The sequence below is a fragment of the Olea europaea genome, chromosome 3 (genome assembly GCF_002742605.1).
Source record: "Olea europaea var. sylvestris chromosome 3, O_europaea_v1, whole genome shotgun sequence".
NCBI classification, from domain to species: domain Eukaryota; kingdom Viridiplantae; phylum Streptophyta; class Magnoliopsida; order Lamiales; family Oleaceae; genus Olea; species Olea europaea.
Window position 1 is genome coordinate 1,216,244 of NC_036239.1, and position 12,208 is coordinate 1,228,451.

General features: G+C 33.3%; 1 protein-coding gene across 1 annotated transcript; it reads left to right on the forward strand.

Annotated features, from left to right (window-relative positions):
• Positions 1–10,196: 10,196 nt before the first annotated feature.
• Positions 10,197–12,202, forward strand: LOC111381042 (UPF0496 protein At4g34320-like; the record flags this gene model as incomplete). The annotated part of the gene is made up of 2 exons (XM_023004742.1): positions 10,197–10,711; positions 11,284–12,202. Coding segments are annotated over exons 1-2 (1,209 nt in total), but the record flags the coding sequence as incomplete, so codon positions are not given.
• Between the last annotated feature and the right edge of the window lie 6 nt (positions 12,203–12,208).

The window sequence follows — 12,208 nt, forward strand, 5'->3', positions numbered from 1 at the left end:
GAAAATTTTGTTTAATTTCCAATGGTAAATTCCCAACAAAACTTGCGTCAAATTGATTTGATTATAAGTAAATAGAAGCAGCCTCAGCAGGCTTGGTGTCCGTCCCAGAACATGGTAAGCAGCAAAATCTATTGCAGATATATCCATTCGATTCAAGTAAAAATGTGCGGTAAAGGGAAACTATTAATATTGCAACTAGAAACTGAGAAGCACCAGCAAAGCTTAGATCAATAGATGGCAGCTGAAACCACAAAAGAAATGCAAACATCATATGACAGTAGAAAGGAAACCTAAAAGTAGAACTCATATTGCTTCGATGAAAGCTAAGTTCGACTGATGAATAACTAATCTACAAGTCAGGTTAGGTATGTGATTTTACAAGCCGATTATCATCAAATATCTTCAGTCGAAGTCTGCCTAGAAAAATAACAAAGAGCATGATGCAGAACTTGCACCAATACGCATGGTCATAGATAAGTTCTCCCTTGTGGTTTTGGAAATAACTTCAAAAGTAGAAGCATTATTTTCATAGTAGCATTTTAATCATAATATTTGCACATAGCATGAGGAAATCTGAAATTTCAACAGTCTTGCTAACTAGCCCAAAACGTTCATCAAAATGTTGAAGCTTAACATATAATATGGAGAATGAGTCGTAATGTTACCGCTTAGCTCTAGAAATGGCAAATTCATACATAAGCAGCAATGACGACAATGTTGTATGTTAGTAGTGTCACTAAAAATAACATTGACCTTGATAGGAATGTTAATATTTAGTTTTAATTATGTTAAGAGTCGATAATCACAATCCAATAAATTAATAGAAACGAATTCATACCTGCAGAAGCCATTGTTGATATGAATAATAGTTGTAATAGCAGTCAAGATCTTCCTCTCCTTGTTCTTCACAAAAGTATTAGTTATCAATGGGGCAAGCCAATAAAAAACTTACGGAGAGGAGAGGGGATCTAGCCTTTATATTGAAAATAATTGAGCTGTCCCATTACGACTAGAATTCTAATAGGGTTTATTTTCGGCCCACATACTTTAAATTACCACATCAAATTAATTACAACCCGTAAGGTGTAAAATGCTCAATTGACCACTTAATAAATTTGGCCCAAACACAAATATTATTATGAGCCATACATCTAACCCGTAAAATTTGCAATCGAATGTGAGGCCCACATATGAAATTATTAATTATTCCAACATTCTCCCACTTGGACAAACATTTGATTGCCATAACAAAGTTTTAACACTTGGGTTAGACTACATAGGTGGTCACAAAAGTATAGCTCCAATGATGACACCTTATGTAACATGGTCCGGTCCAACAAGAATAATAACACCGAACATGGAAGTCATTACATCAATTAAGCAATATAAGACTATTCCATAGCTACAAATGTCAACATTCTTATCAACATGGGTCCCCATCTTTCAACCAATGTGGTAGTATGTGGTATGAACTTAGTACCAAATGTGATAAAAAACTATGCTAACTCATATCGATCCTCATAATGCTTCGAATCAAAATGAAGCCACGTCTCCAAAAAAGACTTATCTTATGTCTTTATACGTCATATTTCAAGATGCCAATAATATAAAAAGACATAAGTCAAATGCATCTTAAAATAGTTCATGGATAGGAGAAAATTTATTTTATTATCAGAAGGGGCTGTACCCGAAAAATATATGGATTGCCTACGTACCCCGTAAAGGGATTAAGCCCAAAACATAGTTCTTTACATATATATAACTCCCACTAACCAAAAATATCAAATATTTCCACAATGCCCATATTAGTAACATGTGTCTTAAAGGCTTTTGGAGCGAGTCCCTTAGTCAAGGGATCTGCAATCATTGCCTCTGTATTGATATGCTCTATTTTCGTCTACCCTTTTTTGACTCTGTCTCTAACAACTAAATATTTGATGTCAGTATACTTTGACCCACCAGAACTTTTATTATTCTTTGAAAAGAATACTGCAGCACTGTTATCAAAGTAGATGGTGATCGGTCTTGAGATGGAATCAACAACTTTCAAACCAAAGATGAAATTTCTTAACCAAACGGCTTGGACTGTAATCCCATAACATGTCACAAATTTAGCTTGCATAGTAGAAGATGCCACTGAGTCTGTTTAGCACTTTTTCAAGAAATGGCACCACCCGCTAATGTAAAAATATAACTTGAGGTTGATTTCAAATCATCTTAACATCCAGCAAAATCAAAATCTGAATATCCTACCACCTCAAGATGATTTGTATGTTGGAATGTAAGCATATAACTTTCAGTTTTCTTCAAATATCTCATAACTTTCTTAGCTGCTTTCCAATGCTCTTATCCTGGATTAGACTGAAATCTGCAAAGGACACTTACTGCGTAGGCTATATCTGATCTAGTGCAAACTTGAGCATACATCAAGCTCCCCACAACACTAGCATATGGAATCATCTTCATAGATTCCCTTTCTAACTCATTCCTTGGACATTTAGTTTTGTTAAATTTATCTCCTTTTATGATAGGTACATCACCAGATGTACAATTTTGCATATTAAACATTTCTAGAACAAGTTGTATATAAACTTTTTGAGAAAGTCCCAATAAGCCACTATTTCTATCACGATGTATTTCAATGCCAAGTACATAGGAAGCTTCTCCAAGATCTTTCATCTCAAAATTAGCAAACAACATTTTCTTTGTCTCATAAAGCAGCCCTAAGTTACTGGTAGTAAGTAGAATGTCATCAACATACAGTACAAGGAAAATAAAATTTCTCCCACTGGTTTTAAGATAAATGCATTGATCAATAGTATTTTCAACAAAACCAAGAGAGGTCACAACCTTGTCAAACTTCAAATACCATTGTCGAGATGCTTGCTTGAGACCATATAAGGATTTGTTTAACTTACACACCAAGTTTTCTTTTCCTTTCACAACAAAACCTTCAGGTTGTTTCATATAAACCATTTCAGAAAGATCTCCATTTAAAAATGTTGTCTTAACATCCATCTGATGAAACTTCAAATTGTAGTGTGTCACAAGAGCCATGATAATTTGAAAAGAATCTTTTGACGAAACAGGGGAGAAGGTTTCAACATAATCAATGCCCTCTCGTTGAGTGAAACCTTTTGCAACCAATCTTGCTTTCTTTCGTTCAACATTTCCTTTTGAATCTAATTTATTTTTAAAAATTCACTGTTATCTATAGCCTTTAGCATCTGGAAGAAGTTCAACAAGATCCCAAACTTTATTTCTTTCCATGGAATTCGTTTCATCTTCCATGACAGTTATCCATTTATTTGCCTTAGGACTTGTCAATGCTTGGTTATAGGTTACAGGATCAACAATAAGCCCAATATTAAAATCGCTCTCCAATAAATATGTAATATAATCACTGGGCAATGCAGATCTTCTTTCCCTTTGTGATCTCCTAACTTGTGGCTCAGGAACCGATTCAATCGCTATTTGAGGAATTGGAAATTTCTCCTGGTTCCTCGGTTCTTCATTAACAACTTCAATTGATTGAGAACCAACTACTTCTTGTATGACAAGAATTGGAACAACAACTTGATTAGGTTCAACAAGAATTTCTCTCAACGAGGAACTCCCACTATCTCCAAAATCGTCCTCTAGAAACTTAGCAGTAATGGACTCTACAATTCTAGTGCCGGGATTTGGACAGTAAAATTTATATCCCTTTTATCTATCCGGATACCCAATAAAGTAGCCAGGAGTTGATTTAGGGTCTAATTTCTTTTCAAATGGATTATAAATCCTAACCTCAACTGGACATTCCCAAACTTTAAAGTGAGTCAAACTTGACTTACGTTATGTCCATAATTCAAAATGTGTCTTTACAACAGCTTTACTTGAAACTGTGTTCAAAATATACATAGCCGTTTTTAAAGCTTTACCCCACAAATATTTAGAAAAATTTGTTCTACTCATCATACTTCTAACCATATCTTTTAGAGTTCGATTACGTCTTTCAGAAACACCATTTTGCTCAGGTGTCCCTAGCATGGTGTATTGGGGCACTATTTCACACTCTTGTAAAAACTTTGCAAAATCACCCATATTTTGGCTAGACTCGTCATATTTCTCATAGTACTCACCACCACGGTTAGACCTTACAACTTCGATACTTTTTCCACGTTGTTTCTCTACTTCCAGTTTGAAAACTTTGAATTTTTCAAGTGCATGTGATTTATTGTTAATCAAGTAAACATATCCATATCGTGAGAAATTATCAATGAAAGTTATGAAATATTTATTCCCACATATAGTGGAAGGCAAAGGTCCACTGATATCAGTGTGAATTAAGTCCAAAATTCCATTACTCCTAGTCGAAACCTTCATCGTAGACTTAGTTAACTTTCCTCTTATACAATCTACACAGGTGTCAAAATCAAAGAAGTCTAAGGAGGGAAGTATCTTATATTTTACTAATCTTTCCATTCTATCCTTAGAGATATGACCAAAACGCTTATGCCGCAACATAGAGGATGATTCACGAATTAAAATTCTTTTCTTTGATACATTGGTAACACACGAGATATCACCAAAAAGAGCCAAAGATAATTTATATAAACCATCACATAAAATGTCATTTCCAATCAAACGAGAATCATTAAATAACTCAACCATTCCATTACCAAAATTAAATGTAAAACCACAAGCACAGTTTCGAAATAGAAATTAAATTCCGTCTAATTTGCGGTACATAAACTGTATTTTTCAAAACAAAATAAAAATCAGACTCTAAAGTCAACTTCACTACTCCTATGAATTCAACTTTCACTTGAACTCTATTTGCAACGCTCAATCTTACTTCATTCTCACTTAGCCTCCGTTTGCTTGTGAACTCCTACAAGGAATTCACAATATGAATACTAGCTCCCGAGTCTAACCACCAAGAATTCAAAGGCACATCTACTAAAGAAGACTCAAAACAAACTAAGGTCAAGGGAATACCTGGAGAACTCTTCTTCTTTTCCAACAAAGTCTTGAACTTAAAACAGTCTTTCTGTCAGTGACCCTTCTTTTTACAGAACTTGCATTGATTATTTTTCTTTACAACTCCTTTGGGACCACTAAAATTTTTATTCTGCTGACTTCGGTGGGACTTATTACCCTTACGAAACTTATGTTTATGATTATGAGAATGCCCCTTATTCTGCGATGGTTAAAAAGCTAATTGCACAGTTTCAACAGTTTCACGGCGCATCTTATACTCTTCTTGGGCACACACTGCTATGAGGTCATTCAAATTCCATTTATCCCGCTGAGCATTGTAAGCAACCTGAAGCTGATTAAACTTGCTAGAAAGGCTATTCAAAACATGATAGACTAGGAAAGGCTCCGCAATGGGAATGTCAAGAGCCTTTAGCTTAAATGATATATTTATCATTTTCGTGACATGCTCCCTAACACTACTTGTGCCATCATATTTCATGCTCATCAATTTATCCATCATATCCCCAGTTTCGGCTTTATCAGACTCAATAAATTTTTTTCCTATGACATCCATAAAACTTTTGGCATTTTCATTATAGGGATGGCACCTAGAATGGAATCAGACATCAGTCGCTTAAATGAGTTTCAAACAGAGTTTGTTAGCCCTTTCCTACTTTTCATGCTCGGCTAAATATTCAACGGTACTCTTATCTGTGAGTTTCTCAAGCTTTTTCTCCATTGCAAAATCCAAGCCCAAAAGACCAAGTGCTATTTCTACGTCTCGTTTCCATCTCACATAGTTATTCTCAATCAAAATTTCAATAGCAGACAATTGATTTGAAAGAGATGAGGCATTATAAATTGTGGAAACATAATATCATCCAAACGTAATGCATGCAATCAAATGGATGATATAATATCCAACTAATTAATATGGGCTATTAATTAGATAATTCGTAATTTAAGTCGAAACATATGAATTTTATTACGGTAAGAGCCTAAGTGCATCATCATAAAGTCACCTTTGGATCGACAATACAACATGTTATAAGGTACTCTTAAAACACATCATGTAGCCAGTTAACAAAATTGCACTGATTTTCGAAACACTAACACCTTTGGGCAGAAGGAAATTTCTAAATCAAAATAAGCTCGTTAACTGTTTTATGCCATTTTCCAAAAATATTACATATAATAACACTTTTGGACAAGATATTATATGCAATAAATCAAAAGTTGTTGGGCAAAAATATATGCATTTTTATTGTAGAGAAAATCGAACAAATAATAATGAGTGTTCCACTTTGACAGCTACCACCCATTTTTATTTCAAAATATTTCTCTCATAGTGGGAAAACAAGAATCGTCTCAATGCCCATGAAAAATTCATTCACAAAACAGTAATTATGTAACAAATTATAATTGTCAATTGATGAAAGGTAAAAATTCATATGTGATTGAGAAACGAAATTTGCAACAAAATTTTAGTATACATAAAAAAATTGAAATTTGGGCGCACAAATAATGGCAACATTTAAATGCATAAACATTTTAACGAAAAATATAAAAGTAGTCAATCAAATTATTATTATTATTATTATTATTATTATTATTATTATTATTATTATTATTATTATTATTATTATTATATTTTAATCAGGTCAATTATCAATTAAAGTTTTAATTTGGTCAAAAATAAAATGTTAGGGTTAAAAGTTTAGAAGTTCAAATTTAAGAGCCCCTTATTGAAAATTGCACTCTGACCCCATAATTAAAGTTTTTATTTTTTTTAATAACAATCAACTACTCATATTAAACACCACACAATTCTTCAATTAAAATTGATGCAAAAACAAAGGCCTCCAATGGAAAGTGGAAGAATTTGGAAGCCATACTGCGGAAGACGGATTCACGCATTATATATATATAAGGAGGAGAGAGAGGGACACTATAAGCATTTGTTGTTCCTGCTTGTGGGTTACTCAACCACGTGAAGGAAATAGGAATTAATTCAATGACACATTGGTAACCATAAATCTACGTACGTGTTATACAATGAACTATACATTACACATATAATTTTAATGTATGCACACAAGACATTTTTCAAAGTGAGATAAGAAAAAATTTCATGAAGAATTTCGATCTTAACATGTTGCTCTGATACCAATTGTTAATATTTAGTTTTAATCATGTTAAGAATCGATAATCACAATCCAATAAATTAATAGAAACGAATTCATACTTGCGGAAGTCATTGTTGATATGAATAATAATTGTAATAGCAGTCAAGATTTTCCTCTCCTTGTTCTTCACAAAAATATTAGTTATCAACGGGGCAAGCCAATAAAAAACTTATGGAGAGGAGAGAGGACCTAGTCTTTATATAGGAAATAATTGAGTCATCCCATTACGACTAGAATTCTAATTAGGATTTACTTCCTGCCCACATACTTTAAATTACCATATCAAATTAATTACAACCCGTAAGGTGTAAAATGTCCAATTGATCACTTAATAAATTTGGCTCAAACACAAATATCATTATGAGCCATACATGTAACCCGTAAAATTTACAATCGAATGTGAAGCCCACATATGAAATTATTAATTATTCCAACAAGGAATACAGAAGCATAATATGCATGCGAAGGACCTATACCAAAGCGATATCAATATCCTTTGATACTGACGTGCCATCAGAGGAATGGAAAACAGAACGGTTCTTAAGTGATAACTATGTGAAAGATTTGAAGCTCACCATGTTGTTCGAATGATGACATTAAAGCCAATGGGACTAAGAAGCAATTGTAATTCCACCTGCTTTGATTATAGCATGATGTGAGCGAATTATTACACAAATCTTCGAGAAAAGAGTTCAAAATCTTCCGCTACAGCCATTCAGAATAGAGAGAGCTTGGATTAGTAAATGAGAAAAAAAAAACACATATTTTTGTTTTAATATATGACTCACATAAAGTTGAACACATGTATACTAAAAAAGCATGGACGATGCCGGAGCAGAGTGCACCGAATGGAATGGAGCGTAACGACGACATCAATCTTTGGGGCTTATAATTTACTACAAACAAAGACGCTGAATGCCCATGCAGTACGGTACAAGGCTATTTTTGGATTTTCCATTATATCTTGTGTGGGCTAGGGCTAGGGCTAGGGCTAGTGTATATATGTTTGTTGTAACTCTATTATTTTCATATAGTGAATATCAACTCCCCTTTGCTCTCATGGATGTAGGCCTACTATCGAACTACGTACATCTGTTCCCTTTTTTTCTCACTTTGTTGATTAGTTTATAATGTTTATAATTATTGCCACACATAACAATATTTGATACAAATTCACTGCAAACAAACACAACCATTGATTTTATTATTCGAATCGATATAACAGAGAACATGAGGGCTAGTTTATCTACACGAACATTTTTACCTCAAATTCGATAATAATAATAATAATAATAATAATAATAATAATAATAATAATAATAATAATAAATCTTATCTTCCCAAATAGCTAATGAACATTTGAAGTAATCAAGTTAAAAGTGAATTTTTATTTTACAAATACCTAATGAATAAATGGTGGGGATTAAAATTAGATTTTTTAGTAGATTGTAATAGAAATTCTTGAAATTTATGGTTAACAAGTTCTGGAACTCATAAAAGATGTGGTTAATGTTGATTCTTTGACTTTGACTTTGACTTAGATTAAAATCTTTAATCCGTATCAAATGGGCTCGTGATATTACTAATTTGTGCAGCAATCTAAGAGAATTGCAGAGGAATATCATTGAAATTCAATTTTACGTGTTGCCTGCCATAAAAATATCTGTATTCGGGATTTATTTTCTTCACCAGTCGGTTTCAGTTTAGCTTAAAAAATTGTATCTCAAAGTGGACACCACATTATAAAATGCATTATTAACTTTTATCGGTATTTCAACGGCACATTCCTTTAGCTTTTTTTTTTTTTTTTTTTAATAAAAATTTACTAAAAATTGTTTTTTAACAAAATAAAAAAAGGGCTGGCGAAGAAAAGTTGCTGAAAATCAGATTTTTTTAAACTAGTTTCCGCATTAAAACTCCTTAATTATAAGTTGTTGAGCTGATTGCAGTATTAATGAATATCTTTGACAAATTTGTGCTTTTCACATGAATGAATGACTTTAAACTAATTTGATCGTTTGTAAAAAGTAACCGTTTTTATGAATCACTTGCCTTGCAAGTCACTTTGATCAGTATAAATATACTGTTTCATTCTACGGCGGAGTGATCAAATCAATCTACATCAGGATCATTTTACCTGGCTATACAGCAACTGTTAATTATCAGGTTTGAATTAATTCCCATTAATTTTATAATTCCGCATTATTTATTTATTTATTTATTTTTGTATAGCACTGTTTTGAATTAAGAGGGTGAAATGAATTTAATGAACATGTCAATATATCTTAAATTGTTTATTTATCTCTGTTGAACATTTCTTAGTGGAAAAATTCTCCTATATTTTGGCGATTTTTTTTTAAATTGAAATATAGGTTACACATAATTTTATAAGAAACCTTCTCGAATGAATTAGTTTGTAAAAACTCAATTGAAATTTGGATTACATGTTCTAAGATTAAATTTGACATCCGATGAAGCTTTTTCAACAAATTCAAGTTATAGGAATTTTTCAATCTGATCTAACTAGTCAATAATCCTCTTCATGCCCACGTGATGCTAAAAGATAAGTCATCAATATTTTTTTTGCTCACGATTATCTATCACACAGTTTAACTAATTTTGGATCGTCGATTTTATAAAAGTTTTTTTTTTCTTTTTTTCCCTAGAAATGTAAATCTGTGCACAAGTAGGGTTAAAAGTGGTAAATAGTCGTTAAAGTTCTCATTCAGTTGTTTACCGATCAAAGAGGTAGAATTTTTTATAAATCATCCATTGGACTTAGGCAGGCAGTTGCCTCGATCAGGATAATGGAGGGGTTTAACTAATCTTGACAATATCACACGTAATTCAGTATAATGAATCAATTCGATTCAATTAATTAGACCATCAACACATATACTACATGTTTGCTAACCTTAAGAATATTACTTATATAAAAAAAAAAAGTAAATTAACATTCCCTAAAATAAATAAAAAAAAAATTTTGTCTATAAAGGGTGAGTGGGTGGGCGGGTGGTGGGGATTGCTTAAAATGTAAAGCCAAATACGGCCTAAACAAGTTCTATTAATTTCCTTCAAGCGGAAGTTTCAGTCTCTACCAGGTAAAGTAGTAAGACTACTGGTATTTAGGACCACCAGTTCTTTCCGCGTTGAATCCCATCATTCTGTATTTATATATGTATATTGTAGCAGAGAAGAGAAGAGGAGCAAATAAAAAATAAAAAAAAATTGCTTCCGGCGTAACCCAACTGCAATCTGAATTATAAATGAATGCGTGCAAGCTATTTGTTCATAATCTATACCCACCACCACCACAATTTCTTGGGGTGCTTAACGGTTTCGATTCACTTTAAGCTTCTTCGTTCCTTATCAGCCTCAATCTTTGTCTTTGCACCATTACATTTATTCCTTTATATATACACAATCATTTTCTTCTTTTTCTATAAACTCGTAACTACGTATTTAGATTATCCAATAAAATCTCTTTTTCTGTCTTGGAGTACTGTTTATCTCGGATCTATTTCAATCAAGGTTTTGATTCTCCAGTCATTTTCTATCAGGTATCGCTTTCTATCTCTGTCTGGATTTGATATTTCTATTTTAAGTTCTGGTTGGGATTCTGTTAATTTCTTGCTGATTAGCTAGATTTTGTCATTTGGGAACTTGAATGTGCACTTTCAAGATAACAAGATTGTTTAATAAATTGCTCTTTCTTTGTATTTCATCCGTAATTTAAGTAATCCAGCCTTAACCTAGAAATTTGAAGTTCTGGGTAACTTATTATGGAACTGTGAAGATCGGAACAATTGATTTATGTTTGTATTTCATCTGTATTTTATGTGATGCAACGTTATAGATTTAATGTCGGATTTCTCAATTTTGTTGGGGAACTTGATTATTAAACTTTAGGGATCAGAAGATTGATGGAACAAATTGAGGGATTTTTGTAATTTATCTGTAATTATGTATTGCAGCCTTAAACAGAGAAAATTTAAGTTGGGTTTCTCAATTTTTTCGGAGCTTGATTAATTGATGCTTTATTCATTTATTGCATGTGAAATTTATGAAACGCAACATATATCATAGAAATTTAAAGTTGGGTTTCTCAATTTTGTTTGGATATATAAATCAGATTTGGGATCATGGGAAGCCATATGAGCAAGAGGCCTGGGGAAACTTCGAGTGCAATCAACAATCTGCAATTAGCAACTGATCTGAATTCATATGAAGATGCTTGCAGGGTCGACGTAGATTTACAGTCCTTTGATAGAACTCTCCAAGCACGAACCAACAACGTTATCAATGCTCTTGCTGTCGGGGTTGAGGTTAGAGCCCTGTCGTTTGATTCCTTGAAGGAAGTCACAGAATGTCTGTTGGAGATGAATCAGGAGGTTGTTAAAGTTATCTTGGATTGTAAGAAAGACATATGGAAGAATCAAGAATTATTCGAGCTAGTTGAGGAGTACTTTGAGAATAGCCTCAAGACTCTAGACTTCTGTACTGCATTGGAGAAGTGTTTAAAGCGTGCTCGTGATAGTCAATTGCTTATTCTTGTGGCGCTTCAACAATTTGAAGAAGAAGCCAAGGCGGAAGGGAACATTAAGTACACTAAGACATTGGAGGAGCTGAAGATTTTCAAGAATGCTGGTGACCCTTTCACAGAAGAATTCTTCCAAATTTTTCAATCTGTTTACAGGCAGCAACTGCACATGTTAGAAAAGTTGCACATGCAAAAGGGCAAGCTTGATAGGAAGCTTAAATCTATCCATGCTTGGAGAAAGGTCTCAACCGTTATATTTGCAGCTACATTCGCGGCTGTTCTAATTTGCTCGGTGGTGGCTGCTGCTGTGGCTGCACCACCTGTGGCTGCTGCTCTCACCGCTGCAACTTCCATTCCGTTAGGATCAATGGGAAAGTGGATTGATTCCCTTATGAAGAACTATGAAGATGCAGTCAAAGCTCAGAAAGATATCCTTACCTCTATGAACGTGGGCACTTTTGTAACTATTAAGGATTTGGACAGCATTAGGGTTCTAATTGATCGTTTGGAAATCGAG